This window comes from Plectropomus leopardus, chromosome 24 (assembly GCF_026936395.1).
Source record: "Plectropomus leopardus strain MGB_pleo_1.0 chromosome 24, ASM2693639v1, whole genome shotgun sequence".
NCBI lineage: Eukaryota > Metazoa > Chordata > Actinopteri > Perciformes > Serranidae > Plectropomus > Plectropomus leopardus.
Window position 1 is genome coordinate 6096283 of NC_142199.1, and position 23930 is coordinate 6120212.

The following is a 23930-nucleotide window of genomic DNA, read 5'->3' on the forward strand; positions in this document are numbered from 1 at the left end:
CTTTTCAGAGCCAATATTTGCATAAAATGAAGCAAATAATTTAAAAATAGCTTTGCTGGTCCAAAGTCTTCTTTGTAAAACATCAGAGCCACTCAGAAATACTTAGAGGGCAACTGAGGAACTGAGTGGATTAGTTGTGGGCAGACATACAGTGAAAATCAGATTTTAACCGGTTAAATAGTTAAGAATTCTGTATAGTTGCAGTGATTTGACAAAATTGTAGGTCTCCCAGAATTCACAGGAATCAGCTGAATTTGGCATTTATTGTTATGGTTGAAATCCAATGTATGTGTGCCCATCTATAGGAATCCATTTTATTTGTCGCTCCACATTACAGAAAAGAGGTCCACACTTGAGTTGTATAAAGTGACATGAGTCCACTGTTGGCTGGTATATAATGACACAAGTTCCATCTTAGATATATAGTATAGAGTGACATTCCCATTTCAACATGGATAAATGACAAGAATAGGAAAAAGAAGTTAGATGCATTATTGTTCAAAGAAAATAATCTTACAAAATGTAATAATAAAATTATTTATTTTTTTAGGAAATTGGAGATAGAAATATCATTTTAGTTTTTTCGCATTGCTTTTTGAATCGTGCACCTGAATAAGTTTTTGAGTTGTCTGTTTAAGAGTGTGCTCCTTTTTACCTTGTGTTGAAAAACACATTGACAACCCATCATGATATAAATGACTAGAGCAATCTTTAATGGTATTTATAATATGGGAGGTTTTGTGAGCAATCAGTTTGTCTCAGTTACAGGGATAAGTCAGTTAGAGGAATGATTAACCTCTGAAACCCTCTGTTCAACTGCTGAGATGAACTATTTCAAATTCTATAGGTTTTGGCTGTACTTTTGGCTGTACTTTAACTTTAAATTCTAAAAGGAAAGTCAGTCCACACTTTGTCCCTCTTGGCCTGTACAAAATGACAATTCTTGTTTTGTTTGTTTTGTTTGTTTTATATTTTCTCCAATGTTTTAAATTAATCTTAAATCTGCATTAGACAGATAAAATTGTATATACACATTACTAGATCTCAAGAAAACCAAAACAACTACAACTACTAAAACAACTAAAGAAATATAAAACAGCCAACAATACAAAAAACTGCAGAACTAGGATCAAAATAGGATTCACTTTCAAGTAAAAAATAAAAATAACGCTGAGAGATTTGGATTGGATTGTCTGCTGTGTAATCTTTGAAGTCTTCTGTTGTAGGAGAGGAACTGAGAGTTTTAAATGGGTGTACTGGCATGCAAAATTACCAGCACATTTATGGATTTGTCTTTAACAGAGGCTGACTACTCATTTTGTATTGGATTAAATGATTTGCCATCTCTCTGTGTGCATGCTGCAGTGACCAGAGGGACTTATTATTATTCAACACAGTTTTGGTTATATGAAGAATTTCAAATTCCTTAAAGGGTTTTAGTTTATGATGTAAGATTAAAACAATCCTCCCACATTGACTGAGTGGAGTGTCCAGCACCCATGTGCCTTTAAGGTTGCCTCTGAGAAATGAGTGACTTGAGAGGGTGAGGGGTCAGCGTGCAGCAGCTCTGTGCCAGGCCTTGATTCTCTGCAGTGTGGGGTTGGTTTCTTTGTTGTTGACGATGGTCAATGGCCATTCCACATTAAGCTTCAGAGATGCTAATTTATATTAGCTAGAATGTTACATCCAACTCTGACTGCCTGAGACATGGGTCTGTCCCTGTCCTGGGTTAAGCAAGTGGCACACAGTGCTTATTTTAGCTGGTACAACATCTCTGGATTATTGGGAAGAACATCCTAAAAGTTTACAGATTGGGCATATAATTCTCCACCAAATTCTACTAGCTTGAATACTGATACAAAAGTAGTACTTTTTTTACTGGATAGTTAAATATTTGAACATATTTAATCACCTAATAATTACATGAATTTCATGGCAAACCATTGTGATGTTACATAGTTTATTGTGCCAAGTTAACATTTAATTTGTTCTAATCATAATAAAAGGTTTGGTTTCAACTATAGGAGTAAACAAAACTAAAGAGTAAGAGTGATCGTTGATCATCATGTTAAACATATTCAGGAAACAGAAATAAAATGTCAGAATGCAACATTGAGCCAAAGAAAAACATGGTGGATTATTGTAGTTTTGTAAATATAGGTTTTGTTATTGATCTGTAATGTTGAATTTATGTAGTCCATTTTTCAATTTCCTGAACCCTTTTCATTTGAGCTGCAGTGATATAAATTTAAAAGGTTTGGTCATAAATCAGTTTGAACTTATATATGAAAATAAATAGTTTTCTAACCTATAAAACATTTAATGGGGGCAAACGTATGCATGCTTAACACAGCGCTTTGAGAAACAAAGCATTTTTTAAGTGATCGTAAGATTTAAAACAGTAAATGCAACTTTAAAATGGCCTCCCAAATAATATGTCAAGATCCACTACATGGTATTTTTTAACAGTTTAACAATATACCATCAGTAGTGTATCAGTGTATCAGCGATACCATCAGTAGTTGCAATTTATTTATTAGTTATCAAGTAGTATTGACAAAAGGAAATTAACAGTCTGTTAACAGCCAGCTTAGGAAAGATGACACTGACATGTAAAATTACCAGCACATTTATGGAGCCGTAAAATGCATCCCTAAGGAGGTTAAATATTCATTTGTTTGTGAAAAAATTTGTTCATCTCTAAGATGTTAAAACATTTGATTCAGTGGTGCTCTGCATTATTAAGTAAGCAATCACATGGTGTTATAGATATATTGTTAGATTTATGAGCCTTCAGTTGATGAAGCTGACAAAATATGTAATTTCTACACTGAAAGAGGGAGGACCAGCATCACCATATGATTCTCAGATCCCAACTTTGAACCTTGGACAGTGGAGACTGCTGCCACTGAGAAGTGAGTGACCTGCAGTGAGTGAGGGGTTTGACTCAGCAAGTCAGTCTGTGAAAATCATCAGGCCTTGATTCCCTGCAGTGCGGGGATGGTTTCTTCTAGCTGACGATGGTCAAGTTAGCACATGACACATTGAGCTATAGGGTTGCTAACTTCTCATATCCAAGATGCTGTATCTGATTTAGACTGACTGAAACGTGGCTTATTCCCCATCCTGGGTTTAATAAGTAGCACACTGCTTATCTTGGTTAGTACAACATCCCTGGATTATTGGGAAGAACACCCTGAAATTGTAACGGAGTAGGCATACATTCTCCACTTTAATTCCCATTTTAAATACTGTTTTTTTTTTTCAAAACTTGTACTATTATGGATATTTAAGTAGTTGAACATATTCAGTTACCTAATGATTACATCTGTTATTTCATGACATACCATTTTGATGTTGCACAGGTTATTGCCTCAAGTTTACATTTCATTATTCTAATTATAATAAAAGGTTCTGTTTTTAACTAAAGAGGTAAAACAATACTACAGAATTAGATACTCTGTAAAGCATCTACAAACATTATTTAGATAGTTAAAATGTTGTCAATGGTTATTGATTGTATGGAGTAAAACTAAATTGGCCCTTTTAAATGTTTTATAGGTGAGCTACATAAAGAGTACATGTTTGTGTCCTGATTATTGTGATTATCATTTTAAACACATATATGAACAGAAAGTCAATGTTGACATGCAACTTTGAGCCAAAGATAAATGTAGTGGGTTATTGTTGTTTTGCAACTTTTGTAACCTATTAAAAATTTAATGAAGGGCAAACGTGTATGTATACCTTACAAAGTGCTTAGAAAGACATTATTTATTAAGTGACTCAAAAGATTTAAATAGCAACTGCAACTTTTATAATGGTCTTCCAAATAGTATTTCAAGATCTGCTACATGGTATTTGTTAACAGTTTAACAGTTTATTACCATTAGCAGTTGCAACTTTATAGAAACCATCCAAACAATGTTTATAAACAGTTTTCAAACCAACTATTAATAGTTAACAAAGTGTTATAAATATTTGGTCTATCTATCCAAGAGATATTTATATTGTATAATTTACTTTTTTTTTGTTTTACAAAGGTTTACAAATTGAATTGGAAACCATTAATACTTAGTTTATGTATTTATACAAGACTGTATAAGTAAAGTAACACACAAAAATAACAATCTGTAACATTACTTATAATGGGTAAAGTTAATTAATTATCATTTCTTCATTGGTTATCAAGGAGTATTGACAAAAGTATAATTAACAGTCAGTTAACAAGTTATTAATGATGCCTATAATATACAGTATTGCCAGCTTCAGAAAGATGATACCGACACGTAAAATTACCACATTTATGGAGTAAGATGCATCCCTAAAAGAGGCTGAGTATTCATATGTGTGAAAAAAAATGTTATTCATCTCTGTATGATCTATGTACATTTGATTCAGTGGCTTTGTGCATTCTTTAGAAAGCAATCTGTCTTTATTACATTCACACAGTTTTATAGATATATTTTTATATTTACTTGGCCTTCAGTTGATGAAGTGGACAAAAATATGTAATTTCTTCTACACTGAAGAGGTGGAGTGACCAACACCCATATGATTCTCAGATCCTAACTTTGAGTGTTGAATAGTGGAGACTGCTGCCACTGAGAAGTGAGTGACCTGCAGTGGGTGAGGGGTTTGATTCTCTGCAAAGTCAGCTCTGTGAAAATCTGTCAGGCCTTGATTCCTGCAAAAGTGCGGGGATGGTTTCTTCTAGCTGACGATGGTCGTTATGGTCGTGAGGACATTACACATTGGGCTTCAGGGTTGCTTACTTCTCATATCCTAGATGTTGTATCTGACTGAAACATGGCTTTTCCTTTCCTGTGTTAAACAAGTGGATGTTGGGTAAGATAATGTTAAACTGTAAAAGAGTAGAAATACAAGCAGAATTCCCACATTTGTTGCCAATTGCACAATTGACTACAAGCTATTCAAAAAAGGAGTTAAACATGTTTTTCACATGAAGAAACATCTGCTGGGAAGTGACATAATAACCACATGTATGTAATATCACTGAAATAATTGAAAGGTAATTATTTATTAAGTGGCCTCTAAAGCAGTAGGGCATCTTGGCTCTCAGTGGCTCTGTTTGTCTGAATTTTTAACGCAATGGCCATCAGAAACACATTAACATTAGTTAAACTTTAAGTGCTAAAGAGTTGTTTCAGTTGACAACACTGGAATGTAAAGACCTGTAAAGCTGAGTGTCAATGTAAACTTATTTTAGCAATCTCACATGCCTTCATGCACTCTCTGTCAAGAGTGACAATGTTGTATACCAGCCCTGTATTTGCCAACTAATTTACAACTCTATGTGTTACCAACTATAGTTATCAAAAACAACCAAAAAATAGATATAACAATAATAAAACTTAGTTCTGGTTTGCACAAACCTCTTTGAATGGGGTCAACAGAAGATAACTAGTGAAGGCCCATTCATAGATGTATATCCTGCTGTGATGGTTTTGAGATGAGGTGTTGGTGGCTCATCACCATTTCAATGCCCATCAAAAACACTAACATACCAGTTAAACTTTTAAGTGCTAAAGAAAGGTTTTAGTTCACAATACTGGAATTTAAAGTCCTGTAAAGCTGAGTGTCATTGTGAACTTATCAGACATTATATTATTTATTATGTGCCTTTTCACTTCATGCACACTTGAAAATTGTGACAATGCTGCATGCCAGTGTGTGTGTATGTATAACTGTAGTCATTAAAAAACAAACATCTTTGAATGGGGGTCTGATTAGATAATGCTAAATACACTTTACAAACACAGGAGTTTCATCCATCACTAAAAACTATCTATTTTGAACACAATGGAACACATTACAAAACAAGATATTTGGTGTTCAAATCCATTACCTATCATAATAGCATGAAAGGAGCCTGAGAAATACATAAAAGAGACAAGGCTAAAACCAAAATGAATGAAGCCATGACCTTTTGACCCATAAAGCTGCACTGCATTAAATACCAACATGACTGAAGGATATCACAAAATGAGCTCGGGGACACTAAAACCACTGACAGTGGACACAGTTTATCACTGTATCTATAAATGCAAATTAAGACCTTAACTATGCAAAGTGAAAGCCAGATATCAGCAAAACTAGAAACACTGCCAACTTCCTCGGACCTGAGCTCATCTGTCAATACCACAGTGAATATTAAGACAAGTTATAATTGTGTTCACATTATAGCCTTTATTTTAAAAGCTACAATGGCAACATTTCTGGTGCCATTTACTAAACAATGAGAAGCTACTGAATAGATACATTTTGTATTAGATATTTTTCTCTTTACAAAATGCACCTTTCTATTTCTTTTTCATTAATCTATGGTGGAGTGTGAATATCACCTGTCCATCCAAAGGGAACTTTAGTCATTATGTACCAGCCAACTTACCACGCTTTTATTCTATATGTGTATTCTTTTTCTGTAATGTTGATCAACAAAGAAATGCATTCTTATGCATTGAAAGCACGCACATACATTGTAAAGAGATCCTGTGCTTGTAATAACTCTTAATGGAATTTGTAAAAGTCTGATAATAAATCTATTTATATGATTAATCAGCAAATACTGTTGCTGACCTTTATATCGCTTTTGGTCCTTTCTGGGAAACCCTTCATTGTAAAGGTGAACATCTAAAGTAGGAATTCCAGTATGTTTTTTCCATGGCCAAGGGATCAGCCAGTATGTGTGATATCTCTGATCTAGACACTAGAGAAAGAAGTCTCAGACTTGTAATGTCATGAAGTATAAAGTCTGGAGCTGCTCCTTCTGCTCATCGAGAGCCCAATTTTGGGGACCAAGAGAATGTTTGTTATCCCTTAAACCCAAATGAACTTTATTATATTGGTGTCTGTCAGTTAACAGAAAATGTTCCCATATACTTATAACATTGTTCTGGCTGTTCTCAGTGTCATCTAGAAAATCTTTCACAATTTCATATCAATGGAGCAACTCTACACTTTATATCACATGACATCACAAGCACAGTTTTTGGATATGGGAGCGAGTTGCCCATGTTTACTAATGTTTTTAGACTGCCTGGATCATAGAAAATAATATGTATTTTAGAAATGGGCATAATTTCCCATTAATACAGTATCAAGCCATAAAAGGTTAAGCCAACTAAAGTTGAGCCTTTATATTCTGTTACACAAACATACTAACAAATCATATTTGAAGAAGAAATGTAACATTATTCAGATGAGATTTTTTTTCACAAGTATTATTAAATATGTTTGTATGTGCTTTACATGGTTGAGTGTGAACGTCACTGCATATCTAAGAAGGAACTTGTGACATTATGTACCAGCCAACAGTGGACTCCATGTCATTATATCCCACTCAAGGGTGGACCTTCTGTAATGTGCACCAACAAACAAGTTGCATTTCTTTAAGTACAGACTGAGAACACAAGTATATTGAAAACTTGATTGACATTCACTACTTGTGAAACTGGTCAGGTAAGTATTTTGAAATTGAACAATTTTAAAGATCAAGTCAAAGTTTGATGTTACATAATTTTAATTTAAAACTCCTTACCAGTTAAACTTTAAGTGCTAAAGAAAAGTTTCAGTTTACAATACTGGAATGTAAAGTCCTGTAAAGTTGAGTGTCATTGTGAACTTATCGTAACATTTATTACGTGCCTTTTCACTCATGCACACTCTCTGTGCACTGTGACAATGCTGCATGCTAGTGTGTGTAGTATGTGTTACAGACTGTAGTCATTAAAACAAACATCTTTGAATGGGGTCTAGATTAGATAATGCTAAATACACTAACAAACACAGGTGTTTCATCCATCACTGAAAAACTATTGTGAACACAAAGGAATACATTACAAAACAAGATATTTGCTGTTCAAATCCATTAACTATCTGCCATAATAGCATGAAAAGATTTAGAGAACCTGAGAAATTCTGCATAAAAGGGACAAGGCTAAAACCAAAAATGAATGGCCATGACCTTTGACCCATGAAGCTGCACTGCATTAAATACCAACATGATATCACAAAATGAGCTTGGGGACACTTGAAAACCACTGACAGTGAACACAGTTCATCACTGCATCTATAAATGCAAGTTAAGACTCTACTATGTTAATGAAAGCCAGATTCAACAAAATCCAGAAACGCCACTGACTTCTCTGGACCTGAGCTCATCTGTCATGTCACAGTTTGATTTCTTTCTTTGGAAGCAAACAGCTTTTTAAGGTCTAGTCACAGACTTGTGTTAAATCATTTTATAGCGATTAATTAATTCAAATAAATATATTATTTATTAAAAATAAGTAATTATATTGTTGATCATTTTATGTATAAATGTTACTCATTTATAGATTTATTTTTCTGAATTTTTGGTGATACATTGGTAGAGTTACAATTGGTCTGGTCTAAATATACATTACATATATATATATATATATATATATATATATATATATATATATATATATATATATAAAACAAAGACAACAATAAAGTTATTAACAGTAAATACTAAGTAAGATAAAACTGAATTCACAGGATTATGGGAGCCTTCTTTAAAAGATATACTTTGCTTTGGCAAGTATTATTTCTGTAATATTTATTATCACAAAAATGTTGATATATTGCAAAAACTAATAAAGTTTACATACCCATTTTTAAAGATAAATGAAGTTTTAGTGAAAAGAAGCACTCATAATTGAGAGAACCAGGATAAACCAGTTTGACTGCAGTATATGGATGTCCCCTTGATAGGCAGACGCTCAAGGCTTCAGGTCCCTCTTGGCAATTTCTTTAAAAATTGTAAAAAATCATTTGCAGTAATATTGTGAAAGAAGACCTCAAAAGTAAATTTTCAATTCTAGTTTTGTATTTTTAAAATGACTGCTAATAAAGGTTCCCTCTTGGATAGTACACTTAGATAGTCCCCTATTATTCATGTTCGCATGTATGTGTGTGTGTGTGTGTGTGTGTGTGTATGAGTAGAGAGAGAGAGATCCCTGAAAGGCTCCCTGTGCTTTCTACTAATGTGGCTTTAAGGCAAATGGATGTGGGTGCTGAGTGAGACAGACCGAAACAAAGCCTGTGAGCTCTCTCCATCCTTCTCTCCTGACCACAAATGTTTCCCTTCCAACTATAAATACACCCCTGAAACCTGCCGCGTCCTGTAACATGAAACGCCGCTAAAAGTGATTATCAAGGTCCAGAATAGCCCAAAGTCTCCCGTTACATCCAAAGGCTGAAGGCCCGAGCTAATACAAGGCAGTTTTATTTTATAAGCCCGCTTTTATTTTGCGAAGATGAGATTTTATTTGATTAAACACAGACAGGCTTTCATGTAAAAAGCTTGAAACCGGTGAAAGTTAAACGTAATCGATAGCAGAGAGATTGTGTGCTTAGAGGCCATCCAGGTTGTGGTGAGAGATGGAGAGGAGAGAGGTGAGAAAACCAATAAAGCTGCATTAAGGGAAAAATGGAAGAGATGACAGTGAGAGAGGAGGCCCACTGATTCTGAGGCAGTGCCATCTGTCTCTGTTCAGTCTCATCAACACTATCAACCTCATCATTACCTGTTTTTGCATGTAATATGCAAGTGTCCATGTATGTTAGACAAAATGTACCAGACTGAACTGGCAAAGTTTCAATTCTATCTGGCCTTTATCAGACAAATGATGAGGTTTATAAACTGCTGGCACACAGCTGATTATATCTGTGTCCACCAATCAAACAAAAACCAGAAACTGTTTCAATAGCTCACTCATGTACAGGATTCCCATGGTCATGGAAAACCTGTAAAAGTCATGGAATTTCACTATCTAATTTTCCAGACCTGAAAAAGTCATGGGTTCTGTAAAAACTTTAGTATCTGCAATAAGACAGACAGGCTGAACGCTGCAAAGACAAGCTGAAATACTGCTGCGTGTTGGCTTCATCACCAATAATCATCAGATAATTTCCTGTCATATGAGCTACTTCCCTTACCTAGTTTGTTCAATGAATCAGAAAGGACACAAAATCTGGCTAGCCACCAATTAGTAGCATCTCCATAATGTACAGCATGTTTATGCAACAGTGTGTATAATTGGCTGTGTTCCATATTCAGACAGCTAACAGGAAGTGTGTAAGAAATGTGTTAGGTGAAGCAGACGGAGCAGGCAGGTGGGAGAGAAGAGGAGGAACAGTAACACTGTGTGGGCGACAGAGTTGGCAGGCCGTCCATGTTATCTGGTTTTCATCTCCTCCTTCACTGTAAATCAGATATCAGTCAGTTAGTGCGCTCTCTCGCTGATGTGATGGATGTGATGTTGGTTCGGTCTTGATAAAGCATCAATACTGGCCTTCAGAAAGGTAAAGAAGAGGGCAATGATAACAGGGGAGTAGGGATGACAAACTGTGTGTACGGCTTGAAGATATTGATTTTTACGTGAGGTTTCCCTTCATTTTCATCCTCTGCTGTCCCTTAAATAGTTGGAGGTCACAGTATATAAATAGCTTTCCATCTTAAACAAGGTAATCTTAGAGCAGTGAGTTAACCGGTTACTCTGTCTGTCTGTGTGTGTGTGTGTGTGTGTGTGTGTGTGTGTGCGCGCGTGAAGCAGACAGAGAGAGTGTGAAGAAACTGGGCCATGCAGCCTCTTGACACTCAATCTCACTCACCGGCCACAGATTACTGTCACCTCTCGTTAGCCTGTGCGAACGTGTGTTTGTAGACAGAACCTGGTTTATTTGTTGTGATTGACAGCTGCCATTGGACATGTTTAGAAAATGATTCATGACTGAAAGAGAGAAAGAGGGTGAGCTGTGTCTCGCCCAGGCCTGTCCCTCATTCTGGTCACTGCAGTTCAAAATGACCAGGTGCTTAATGATAGCTACGGCCCGCTGTGACATGAAAGCCCTCTGGTTAGGGTTCAATCTGTTGGCTGACTGATGACCGTTCTCATTTCTAAATATTGCAACCACTGGTTGTATGCACACTGTGAATTTGCACATAAAAACATTATGTGAAGTTATGTGAAGAAAAAAAAAGAAAGAAATTTTGCAAAAACTATATAATCTGGGGCTAAGATGGAAAATTTTGCATTTTGGATGAAATAATACCAAATACACTACAATGTAATGGTCCGTACCTCTTCCTAAACACGCTTAAACTTACTATATTAAAAAGAGTGGAGCTGTTAGGGATGGATGTAAATGTAATGTTACCCAGCAGAGTATTTGTAGATCAGAAAAGACAGATTCATTCATAAAAAAAAAAAAAAAGATCACACACACATTTGTGGTATCTTAGGTGGGAAGTAGTAATGAAAAGCCATGATATGTCGAAGTTACTGGTGTTTAGGGCTGCACCTATCAATTATGGGGTTTTTTTGATTAATCTAACAATGATTTTTTCAATTAGTTTATTAATCAATGACACTTGCCAATTTCTTTTGACAAAACAAGCATTCAGTTAATTGAGAAAACCAGCAGATTAATATTGAAAATAATAATTAGCTGCAGCCCTTGTGTTTTCATAGGATTAATGGACCACATGGAGATAGTCGAGTGTTTCCCAAATCCAGCTAGTCATAAAGCGTGTGTGTGTGTGTGTGTGTGTGTGTGTGTGTGTGTGTGTGTGTGTGTGTGTGTGTGTGTGTGCGCGTGTGTGTGTGTGTTTGTTCCCAGTGCAAGTCCAGTCTTGCCTAAAATACTTGGAACTCAAAGATCTTACTCACATGTTTCAGGTTTAACTGGAGTATTAGGATACTACACCAATAACCTCTCGTCCAAGGTCTGCTACTCCTTGTTTATATAATGGCCTGTTGGGATTACATTTTTTAAGAATGGCAATTTTTTTATTAGAAAAATAAAAAGGTAATTTAAAGTATATTGTTAAAATACATAAACAGTATAGGGGGAATAAGAGGAAAAACAAAAAGATGCAAAAGAACTAACATTTTCAGGTGTCTCATCAGTCTGTATACGTGTGTGTGTGTGTGTTAGTGTGTGTGTGTGTGTGTGTGTGTGTGTGTGTGTGTGTGTGTGTGTGTACTCTGCATTCCAGTCTGAGTCACATGCAGGTCTGTGTATTCGTGGTAACAAAAGCGCTCATTCATGGAGTAGAAACTACTCATTCACTCTGACTCTCATTTCTCTGTCCTCAGTACTCTGTTATCAGTGTGTAGGAGAGTGTGTGTTTGTGAATGTAGAGGATCATCATACATTCAATGTTACACATATTGTTATTCTAAGTGTCTGACAACATTTTGGAAAGAATCCCTACAGAAATAGAGCTTTTTGTTAAAGAGTAAGATCTGATTTGTTTAACCAGAAACAGCCCCCGAATCACTGTTACAAAACCCACCAGGCTCCATTTCAAAAACAGTGATTTTATTTATTTTACGCTGAAGAAACAAAATAAAACTAAAAACAAACATGTTGGTTCATTTATCTTTGTATAGAGCTCTCTTGGCTCTATACAAGCTAAAATTATGGTTTATTTAAAGTTAAAGAGTTTGGTGGGTTTGGTGAGGGCAACTCTGGGGCTGTTTCCAGTTAAATAAAAAGGATGTCAATCTTTAACGAAAAGTTCATATGTTGTCAGATATATATGAGCCTGTCAGCGGCAAAAACAGGCATGGATGTTACTTGACGATCCACTATCACTTTCACAGCTGCCCGCTGCAGTGCTTTGGCTCAATACTGGACCTCTTTCAAAAATGTTGTTGCTATTACTCATTTAGACACAAAACATGGTAAAGTAGGGTCCCGATTGAAAAAAATACATAATTTTCCAGTTTAAATTTGGGAGTCCAATAAAAATGGGAAATGAGGTTTGATTGTACACATTTTGGATGTTTTATTATAGATCTTAAATGCGTCAATGCAAACCTTCACCTCACTGACCCATACTGCATTTCAGATACTAGAATACATTTACAATGAAAACTAACATTACATAATACACAAAAATATGTGTCTGCTCCAACACACACTCAAACGTGTCTCTTTTTTCTCTACAGTGTGCTGGTGAGGAGAACTGGGTGGACAGCAGGACAATCTACATTGGACACAAGGAGCCTCCTCCAGGAACAGAGGCCTTTATACAACAGAGATTCCCCGACAACAGAATAGTCTCCTCCAAGGTCAGCGAACGCCCACACATACACACAAAGATCAAAACACACTGCATGGATACACAAACACAAGACGGCAAACATTTTTTTCTGTCACGCCATTCAAGTTAGCGATAGTGTGAAAGAGTTGTTCTTGGTAATGATGAGATTTTAGAGGAGGATGGGACTTTCAAAATTTAAATTATGAAAGCAAATCTGTTTAGCCTCTTCAGCAAGTCATTTATTGATAATTTTATTGTCTTTTTTAGACTTCTAAAAAAATGTATAGCTGTGGTTAATAAAGGATTCATATTTGTTCTGTTATACTGGATTATATCTGAAGTCAAACTTATAGTCAGATCAGTGAAGTGAAAAAGCATCTTATCATCTACTTGATGTTGACCCCGTTTTTGCTAAAGACCTACTGATAACAGAGTAACACTCAGTAACACTCAGTAACACTAACACACTAAGTACTGTTTGAACTGTCTCGTGTCTCCAGTATACATTTTGGAACTTCATCCCGAAGAATATGTTTGAGCAGTTCAGGAGAGTCGCCAACTTCTACTTTCTCATCATATTTCTCGTTCAGGTAAAAACTTTGTTTTTTCACGTTTATATTAATTGCAGACGTTTTTTATATATCTTCCAGTCTTTCCACTGCTTTTGTTTCTGCAAAGCCTGCTCCTACTGTTTACTGTAATTGAATGCAGTTTTTAGAGAATTCTGATCCACATTGTCAAATTTGCTGTGCTGTTGTGAATATTTTATATTTGTTTATATATCTTAATAGTAGACGCTGCAACAATATTGTTTTCCCCATGAGGATAAAAGATCCTATGTTAATCATTTTGGTCCAGTGTAATAGTTCCTAAGGACCAGTTCCCCTTAAAATCCAAAATACATATTTTCTTTTACTTGTAGTGTTGTTTATCAGTCTAGATTGTCGTGTGAGTTGCAGACTGTTTGAGATAATTGGAGGTTAAAATGTCTGACCTCTCTTGAATAAAATGTAACTACACGGCACTCGGCTTGTGGTGCTTCTTTCCATGGACGAGAGGCTCCTGCTCGCGCTCACGACAGCACAAGACCTTCATGGCGTCCTCCTCCGCTGAGCTGTAGCATGATCAGTGATGTTAGGTGAACTGGCAGTAGATGCACGCTTCCTTCTGCACAGTGATACAGTTAGCAGGTGTAGCTCTACAGACAGAAAATAGTTCTGACATTAAAACTGCTCACAACAAGCTCTGTGGATTATCTTGAGTAAATGGGTCATTACTTCTCGGGAGAGACATCGCCTTTGAGTTTTTATTTATTTATTTTTTTTGGGGTGCATTGAGCACCCTGCAACTCACCCCCAAACAATCTAGACTGATAAATAGCACTACAGGTGAGAGGAAAAATATGTATTTGGATTTTGGGAAACCTGTCTCTTTAAAGAGAAGCAATCACACTAAATTGTTTAGTAATTCTTTTACTGATGTCCTGATTTTGTGTATTTATTCTGAATGACCTGTCATACAATAGTAGGAAGAATGTGTTATACAAATAATAATATATATTTTTTGTAATCCAAGGACAATTTTAATAAAGAAAACAAGCCAAAATGTAGCAAACTGCTATAAAGTTTGACCCACTGTAGTTAAAAAACATTATTTGTTTTCGTGTGTCAGTTGAGATTAGCTCTATCAATGTTTTTATGATTCATATTAGTTTCCTGTAGAGGCCTGTAAAGGTCAAATAATACTTAATGTCACTTTTTAAAGCTCTCTGTCACTTTGAAATATTATTTTGCCCTCCATTCATGTCCGACATTTAACTCTCTCTGTATGTGTGTGATACTCCAGTTGATCATCGACACTCCCACCAGTCCGATCACCAGCGGACTGCCGCTCTTCTTCGTCATCACAGTCACCGCCATCAAACAGGTGCGACCAAGAGGTTTTAATTTTACTTTGTTGTACAACTTATTGACATTAAACACCACAAGCAAAACCTACACGCTTTTCATCACAGCAACCTCTTTGTCCCCGTTTCCCTCTGTCAGGGTTATGAGGACTGGTTGAGACACAAAGCAGACAACTCCGTCAACCAGTGTCCCGTCCACGTGGTGCAGCACGGGAAAGTGGTCCGCAAACAAAGTCGCAAGCTCAGGGTACGTGTGTGTGTGTCACGAGATAAATCACTCACCTCGTATAACATGAACAGAGCTTTGGTGCATTTGTTTTATTGGCTCGCGCCGAGGGATTTTCCTGCCACTAAGCTCTGTGTGTGTGTGTGTGTGTGTGTGTGTGTGTGTGTGTGTGTGTGTGTGTGTGTGTGTGCGTGTGTGTTTAGGCCTACAATTGAGAGCTTTTAAAGTGTGTTATATTAATGTACGTTATGTAATGTATTCAGAGAGTGAAATTGCGGCTAAAATAACAGATGCGGAGGATCTGTTACAGGATCAAATGTCCCGTGAGAGAACAAATGTTTGTGACTGTTGGCTGAACTTGAGCGGTTTACAGGTGGTAAAGCAGAAGGTTAGCTCGTTAGGCAAACTGCATTAGTCGAAACTGCATTAACAATGCTAACAGGATGAGTGATGGCACGAGGGTTGCCAGACACAGTGCATTGCTGAAATAAAAAATATGTCTGTCTCAGGTTGGAGATGTTGTTTTGGTGAAAGAAGATGAGTCTTTTCCCTGCGACCTCATCCTTCTTTCTACATCTCGAGATGATGGGACCTGCTACGTCACTACAGCCAGTCTGGACGGAGAGAGCAGCCACAAGGTGCGTACAGTTCATGTGCGTGTATTGAATGCCTCCATGCTGGCAATAGCTATGGTGAGAGGCATAATAAATAAATGCTAATACATTGCACTTAAGAGAGCTAAGGTGTGCGGACCTTTCTTTGTTTTGTTTTTTTCGATATTTCTATTATTATTATATTGTATATTTTATTGGTCCAGCACGTGCCTTAAATGGTTTTTGGATGTGCAAGACTACAATGCCTTTTTGGTCTCTTTTTATTCACCAATCCCATCTCTTCTCTTCACTAGACATACTATGCAGTTCAAGACACCAAAGCTTACAGCACAGAGAAGGAGATCGACTCCATACACGCTACTATAGAATGTGAACAACCACAGCCGGACCTGTACAAGTCAGTACAACACACGTACACCTGAAAAACACAAAATAAAAACACAAAGTTAATGTCTGAAACATATTATTTCTATTTTCTCCGACGTCTGTCTGACACAGATTTGTGGGTCGTATCAACTTCTACATGGAGAATGAGCCAGTGGCAAGGTAACTCAAAGCCCTAAATTACCACAGAAATGTCTTCATTTCCCCCAGTAAAGATCAGTTAATCAATACAAGCTGAGTTTTCCAAAGAACACTGTAAAATCTACTGTATGTCAATCCACCAAATGTTTTCCATCACATTTAGTCTCAGTAGTCTCACGCTGATGCTGAAAACATACCAAGCCATGAAATGTCTGTGGAAGCTAGAGCAGTCGCTCTGAGCTCAGCGAGCTGCAGCCATTTGATTCTGTGCCGGAGTGCGGCAAAACTAAAAGTTGGGGATAGTTGAATATTTGCGGGCAGAGAATACTGGAAACTAATCAGTAAACAGAGTCCTGTGACTCCTGTAACATGTCACAAAGAGTTTCTGCCTGACTGAAAAACATGGAAATGACTCTCGACCACAGAAAAATGTAATTATTTCGGTGGACTGCAAGATGTTGTTTTGTGTGTTTTTGTTTTTACTTTGATTTAAAGAGTGTTGGACATTCTGAATTTCACATTTTTCTGCAGTAAGACAAATGTGTTGGGGTATAGTTTTGTTATTTTTCCTTCAGTTGTTTTGTTTGTGGTGGTAGTAAAATATAGGAATGTAATTTTTGTTTGTTCTGTACAACATTGCAAAACGTGTCTCTAAAATGAATTTGTTTCTACTTGCATTTGTCCCAGAACAGAGACAAACTTTTAAAATAAGGACTTTTTGATCTTAGACAGAACAATATAAATCCTGTACAAGGATAAACACCAGCGCACTTTTACTTAAGACGTGATGAAACAATCTGAAAATAAGTTGCTGTCTGTTCGCAGGCCGTTAGGATCAGAGAACCTGCTGCTTCGAGGAGCCACACTCAAGAACACTGAGCACATCTATGGTAATATCACCTGAAACACAACACATGCATGCTAGAAAAAGTGTTTATGAAGGTTTCTCTATATAAGGTTCACCTCAGCTTTTTTCTAGAGCTCTCAGTTGCTTCTCAGTGTGTTGTTTACTGTGCTTAGTTTTCCTCAGTTGATGTAAGCCACATCAGTCACATACAGTATGGTGTGTATAAGGTTGCATATATCTCCTTGACATCTCAAAAAACTTTGGACACTGCTGAAGACTGAGATTTGATTGATAGCTCTGGGAAAAGTAACTCAATGGACCTTTTGTTGAAGGTCCGGCGTGTAGGATTTAGGGGGACATATTGACAGAAGTGGAATATAATACAATAAGTGTGTTTTCTTTAGTCCTTCATCACCTGAAAATAAGATTTGTTATGTTTTCAATCCCTTAAAAATAGCCAATTATACAGTTTCATTTGGTTTCAACTTCAACAGCTAGATGCCACTAAACCTCACACACTACACCTTTAAGATGTTGCTTTGTCAAACTGTTGGTCAAGAATTAAATTTAATGTTCAACATTCACCTCTGCGTCCTGTTCAGCGGTGGCCATCTACACTGGCATGGAAACCAAGATGGCTCTCAACTACCAGTCCAAGTCTCAGAAACGTTCTGCTGTGGAAAAGTAAGTTTGCTGATGTAAATATTGCAAGCTGTTTCTGGAGGAGAAGCTGTTAGCATTGATTGACATCCACATACACGCTTTGCAGTCTTTGGCAGCATCACTTAATGCCGGATTAGATAATAGTTTCTATTTTTTACCCATCCATTTATTCATTTCTTCATTTAACTGAGAGTCCTTGTGTCTCTGTGGCTCGCTGCCTTGACTGGATCACTGTCTTTCCATCTGGCGTTGACATGCATCTTGTATCCAGATGGCTTGTAGATATGACTGTCTGTAGGTGGATTACATTTACACTTGGCAGCAGCGTGGGCTCATTAACTCATTGGAATTGCATTTGTCCTTTTGCCAAAATTAACTTGGCTCGGAGTAAATGTCTCAGTCGTTCCTTTTAAGGACACTGTGTTTCTGTCCAAACCACCTTCTTTCTGAATTCATGCACTTTTGTTTCTCTGGTTTTTATCTGTGCATTATTCATAAAACGCCCCTCGTTGTCTCCCCCTGCAGGTCAATGAATGCTTACCTAGTGGTCTACCTGTGCATCCTCATCAGCAAGGCGCTAATCAACACGGTGCTGAAATACGTGTGGCAGGCCGACCCCAACAGAGACGAGCCGTGGTACAACGAGAGGACAGCGACAGAGAGACAGAGACACATCGTCAGTCTGCTAATTACATATTCTGAATCTGTTAAAAAGATTTGTCTTCATCCCGTCTTTACCATCTCATCCTCCTCCTCTTCTCCATCAGGTGATCAGGGCATTCACCGACTTCTTGGCCTTCATGGTTCTTTTCAACTACATCATTCCCGTCTCCATGTACGTCACCGTGGAGATGCAGAAGTTTCTCGGCTCCTATTTCATCATGTGGGACGATGAGATGTTTGACGAGGAGCTGGGAGAGAGAGCCGTGGTCAACACGTCGGACCTGAACGAGGAGCTGGGACAGGTAGCACAGAACATTTCGAACAGACTAAATGTTACTGTTCTGTACGGAGTCGTGCAGACATAAACTTCACACATACACGTACTCATACACATAATCCTGCTGTCTTTCCAGGTGGAGTATGTGTTTACAGACAAGACGGGGACTCTGACAGAAAACAACATGGAGTTCATCGAATGCTGTGTGGACGGACATGTTTATGTACCTCATGCAATCTGTAACGGACAGGTAACAGCTGATGGATGTTTGTTTTTTTGCTGACACATTTTAATTTCCAACCTCAAGGGGCCATGTCCACCAAATAGTTTTGCCTGAGACTAATATATTTTTATATTTATATTTTTTATTTGTATATGTGTCCAACACAATTACCTGAGATTGTATTGTTTACTGACATTATTCCAAAAAAACCATCAATGCTTTTTACAACGTTACAAAACAACTGACATAACACAGCTGTTTCCAACATTGTACACGTGTTTTGTTTTTGCATGTTTATGTTAATATACTTATTTAAATGTACTTAATTGGTGTTGTTGCCAGGTGATGCCTGGTGCAACAGGTATGGACATGATCGACACTTCGCCAGGTCCAGGGGCCAGGGTGAGCATAGCCTCAGAGTGTTTTTTTTTTTTGCATGTGTGTTGTGGCGTATGTGTGTTAGGGTAACGCTGTGTTGTCCACCACAGGAGCACGAAGAGCTGTTTTTCCGGGCGCTTTGTTTGTGCCACACGGTGCAGGTGAAGGAGGAGGAGACGGTGGACGGCATCAAGCATGGCATCCACCAGGGCAAGTCCACCTCCTTCTACATCTCCTCGTCTCCAGACGAGGTGGCGCTGGTGGAGGGCATGAAGAGGTGGAGTGCACGCACGCACGCACACACACACACACACACACACACACACACACACACACACACACACACACACATCTCTATCTGTACACACACAGAAAGCATTGAGAAACACTCACTTTTCCTGTCTATTTATTTCTTTCCACCCACACACATTCAGTGTATTCACTCCATTTCCATTAACGGTGCTCTGCTGTGTGCCGCAGGCTCGGTTTCACCTATCTGAGACTCAAGGACAGTCACATGGAGATCCTGAACAGGGAGGATGAGATTGAGAGGTGAGCTTGTCCCTTTAAAAATAATAGTGTTTATCTCTTTAATCCTCTGCTATAATTCACCAATCTGCTTTTGATTTACTTTAGAAGTAGTTTATAACAGATTTAGTGCTTATTATTATTGTGTATGTACTTCATATAACATTAACTTCAGATTAGATTATTACAGAAGTCTGATGCATTCACTTGAAAAAAAAAACTGCTCCTGTTAATTCTCAAAAAGAGAGCAATTTTTTTCTCAAGTTAGTGCATCACACTTCCAAGGATTTATTGGTCATCTCTCTCTCTTTTTTTTTTGTTGACCATTTTGGAAATAGAGGCCTAGTTTCTAGTTCAGTGTGTAACCATACCTACATAGTTTTTATAGCACCTTTATGGCCAGTGTATGAATATAGAGCAGTGATAAGAGCTGATCTGATCTACATATGATTTATACTAAAATTACATCACCACTTCAACAAGTATGAGCAGCCTTCCAGCTATGAGTATAAATTTAGATCAGTGTTGAACAGAGATGATTGTTGTTTACTGGAAGCCTCGTACCACTGAACATTTAGTGGTTTCAGCTTTCAGATGATCATCTTCAGTATGTTTGAGTTCGCTGAGTAAGATTTTTAAGGTTTGTATGACCTTTGATTAGAACCAATTCGACCCAATTTCAACAGTCAATCCAGGAGTCTCTTAATCGATCATTTTGGCTCCGATAAAGCAGCTTATATTACAATCTTTTCAACAGAGTACTTGTTTTTGTCATTTCAGCAGACTAGTGTCACTGCTCTCTTTGAAGTTATACAGAATTTTTTGGTCTTTCTTTTTTTGTTACTTATTGCTTTCTTCACAAGAAATTAGGGCAAATTGTCCAGGTTTCAAAGGGTTAATATGAATGTAGTAGAATCATTTTTAATGTTTGTGTGTTTTTGTTTCTTATTAGGTTTGAGCTGCTGGAGGTTTTGACATTCGACTCTGTTAGAAGGAGGATGAGCGTCATTGTCAGGTCCAACACTGGTAATCAACCTTAAACTGTTTTTAAGCATTTATATATTGGGAAGGTTTGTGTGTTTGGTTTCGAGCTTACACACTTTACCCTTTTCTGTTTGCCTCTGTGTGTGTGTGTGTGTGTGTGTGTGTGTGAGCAGGTGAGCTCTATCTGTTCTGTAAAGGTGCAGACTCCTCCATCTTCCCCAGGGTTATATCAGGCAAGGTGGAACAGGTCAGAGCTCGGGTGGAGCACAATGCAGTGGTGAGAGCGTGCACGCGCACACACACACACACACACACACACACACACACACACACACACACACACACACAATTCTTCTCATACAATGCATTCATAATATGACAGAAACTATTTTTCTATGGGAGCATTATTCACATGATTCACCTTGTGAGAGTTTCAAAGGCTGTATTGCCTTCAGTGGTTTCCATAGTTATAGCATGTGACCATAGTGGTTTCCATGGTTACCGCAGGAAGTCGATCAGTGGAGCATGGCCCACTTCAGTCAAGCAGTTGTTCTGTAGTTATCCATTAAAGGTCCAGTGTGGCTGGCAGTTTTTCCCATCAGCTGTTGGACATTTCAGTTGATAGTGTGTGTTTTATGATCTCATGACTCTGGTCCTTCTGTCTGCTGGACTAACCAGGATATACTTCATCAAAAGAAAGAATCCACCATAAAACATTTAAATTGATCAGTGGATACTGGACAGAGCATGTGTTTTGTTGTGCAACTCATCAATATATTAATGTCTTTATACAACCACATTTGATTGTTAAAAATTCACCTGGCAAATGTAGGAAATAACCCACTAATACAGAAGTAGGCCACATATTAAATGCAAAATGAAAAAAACACATTTCCAAATAGTTGCCAAAATGGACAATAGATATAAAAGGGTGATTGTAAAAGTATCTGATGATGAGGCTTTTAGTTCTCTTTACGCATAAAGATGAATTGAATAAAGTGAATTGAAGCTGTAGTGGAAACCAGGTCAGTGGGACCTCACTCATTGTGCTCCTGTTGATAAATTGTAGTTTTCTGTGCACACAGAGAGATCTCTGGTGGGCGCTGGAGTGGAGAGGTTCAAATATAATGAGAAGTTGCTGCCCACACATTGCACTTTGCATCCATAGCCCAAACTCAAACAAATGTCTGTATTTTATTTGTTTAAAAACTCAACTGCAGACAGCATCTTTCAGATAAAACATGAAAAGAAGCCCATTGCAAAAAGTTTATTTCTGTATTGATTTTTCCTTGATGCACCAGTCGGACCCAGTTTGAATCTCTCTTCTTCTCCAGGAGGGTCTGAGGACTCTTTGTGTTGCCTATCGGCGTCTGAGTCCTGAACAGTACCAGGAGGTTTGCCACTTGCTGAGCGGGGCCAAGTTGGCGCTACAGGACAGAGACAAACGACTGGCGGAGGCCTACGACCTCATCGAGAAAGACCTGACACTGCTGGGAGCCACTGCCGTGGAGGACAGGTCAGCAGTCTCTTTTAAAAAACAATTCTGCTGCGAGTTATGTGGAAATTTAGTCCTTTTGGATTTAAATGTGTGCACTTTAAAACCTTTTATTCTGTGCATGCTGCTGCCATGACAATTGCTGCCCCACTTCTGAGCTAGCGTAACTGAGCGAGGGCAAGAGGCAGTTCAACCCCCTGATCGCACAATCGCTACTACAGCAATTACAGTGCAGGCTTTAAAGGGACTGTTAACCCAGAGGGTATCGCAGGGCAACTCAGCTCACTCTGTGCACAAAGAGGCAAAGTGAAAATGATTCAAATGTTGTTTCTCCGATCCTCTAATGAATGCTTTCTTTTTTGTGTTCTCCTACTTTCATTCAGGCTCCAAGAAAAAGCAGCAGACACCATCGAGTCCCTCCACAAGGCAGGTATGAAAGTGTGGGTGTTGACTGGCGATAAGATGGAGACAGCGGCTGCAACCTGCTACGCCTGCAAGCTGTTTCACCGCAACACCCAGATCTTAGAGCTGACCACCAAACGCACTGAGGAGCAGAGCCTCCACGACGTCCTGTTTGACCTGAGCAGGACTGTACTGAGGCAGCACGCAGGCATGACCAGGGACACCTTCTCTGGGTATGTGTGTAGCAAACTTTTAAGATTTCAGCTAAAATATCAAGGAAGAGTTCTACAGAAAATGAAATTTAACAAAGGCAGCTCAGTTAGTCATATCTAAATAAGGTTTTGTAATCAAAGGTCAAAGTCACTGTCACCCCAAAAACATGTTATTGGCCAAAACTCAAGAATTCACACACTATTTCTGACAAAAACTCATGCAAAATGTCTGATAAAGTGATGAAGTGATGACATTTTATAAACAACAAGCTTTGGTGTTGTGTTGTTTTAGCTGAATGAAACCATCAAGCTGTTTCCATACAGACTCGGGTTTGACAGGTCTTGTGTTTGTCCAGTTTATCAGGTGACTGTCCCGACTACGGTCTGATCATCGATGGAGCCACCCTCTCTGCAGTGATGAGGCCCGCCCAGGAGGACTCCAACTCAGGGAACTACAAAGAGATCTTTCTAGAAATCTGCCGCAACTGCAGCGCCGTGCTCTGCTGCCGCATGGCGCCGCTCCAGAAAGCACAGGTAGACAAAAACGAAATACATAAAAATTTAAATATAAGTCAGTGTTCTGGAGTTAAGCTTTGTGCTGATCTGTTAATCTCCTGTGAGGAGTAAAATGTGTGACATCGCTTTTTCATATTTCTAGATCGTGAAGTTGATCAAAGCCTCCGAGGAGCACCCGATCACGCTGGCCATTGGAGACGGAGCTAATGATGTCAGCATGATCTTAGAGGCCCATGTTGGCATCGGTTTGTACTCCGGCAGTTTTGTTTGTCCTTCAATATGAAACTAACATGCTTCATCTCTGTAAAATAACCTCATATTAACAATCGCCACAATTTACTCAACCTTTACTTTCATCCTCACCAG

The 23930-nt window shown here is 38.0% G+C and overlaps 1 protein-coding gene across 7 annotated transcripts in view; it reads left to right on the top strand.

Moving 5' to 3' along the window:
• atp11a (ATPase phospholipid transporting 11A) overlaps positions 1-23930 on the top strand; it is a 68286-nt gene that overhangs the window by 26866 nt on the left and 17490 nt on the right. For all 7 annotated transcript variants that reach the window (XM_042513201.2, XM_088074871.1, XM_088074872.1 and 4 more), the window contains 21 exons: positions 13011-13133; positions 13606-13695; positions 14951-15031; positions 15151-15258; positions 15747-15875; positions 16145-16248; positions 16350-16397; positions 17202-17266; positions 17826-17907; positions 18412-18562; positions 18654-18851; positions 18963-19076; positions 19392-19451; positions 19538-19704; positions 19908-19979; positions 20908-20981; positions 21113-21216; positions 22274-22455; positions 22818-23069; positions 23405-23582; positions 23707-23809. In XM_042513201.2, the coding sequence (XP_042369135.1) occupies positions 13011-13133; positions 13606-13695; positions 14951-15031; positions 15151-15258; positions 15747-15875; positions 16145-16248; positions 16350-16397; positions 17202-17266; positions 17826-17907; positions 18412-18562; positions 18654-18851; positions 18963-19076; positions 19392-19451; positions 19538-19704; positions 19908-19979; positions 20908-20981; positions 21113-21216; positions 22274-22455; positions 22818-23069; positions 23405-23582; positions 23707-23809 (2485 nt within the window). The remainder of the gene's footprint in view (positions 1-13010; positions 13134-13605; positions 13696-14950; positions 15032-15150; positions 15259-15746; positions 15876-16144; positions 16249-16349; positions 16398-17201; positions 17267-17825; positions 17908-18411; positions 18563-18653; positions 18852-18962; positions 19077-19391; positions 19452-19537; positions 19705-19907; positions 19980-20907; positions 20982-21112; positions 21217-22273; positions 22456-22817; positions 23070-23404; positions 23583-23706; positions 23810-23930) is intronic.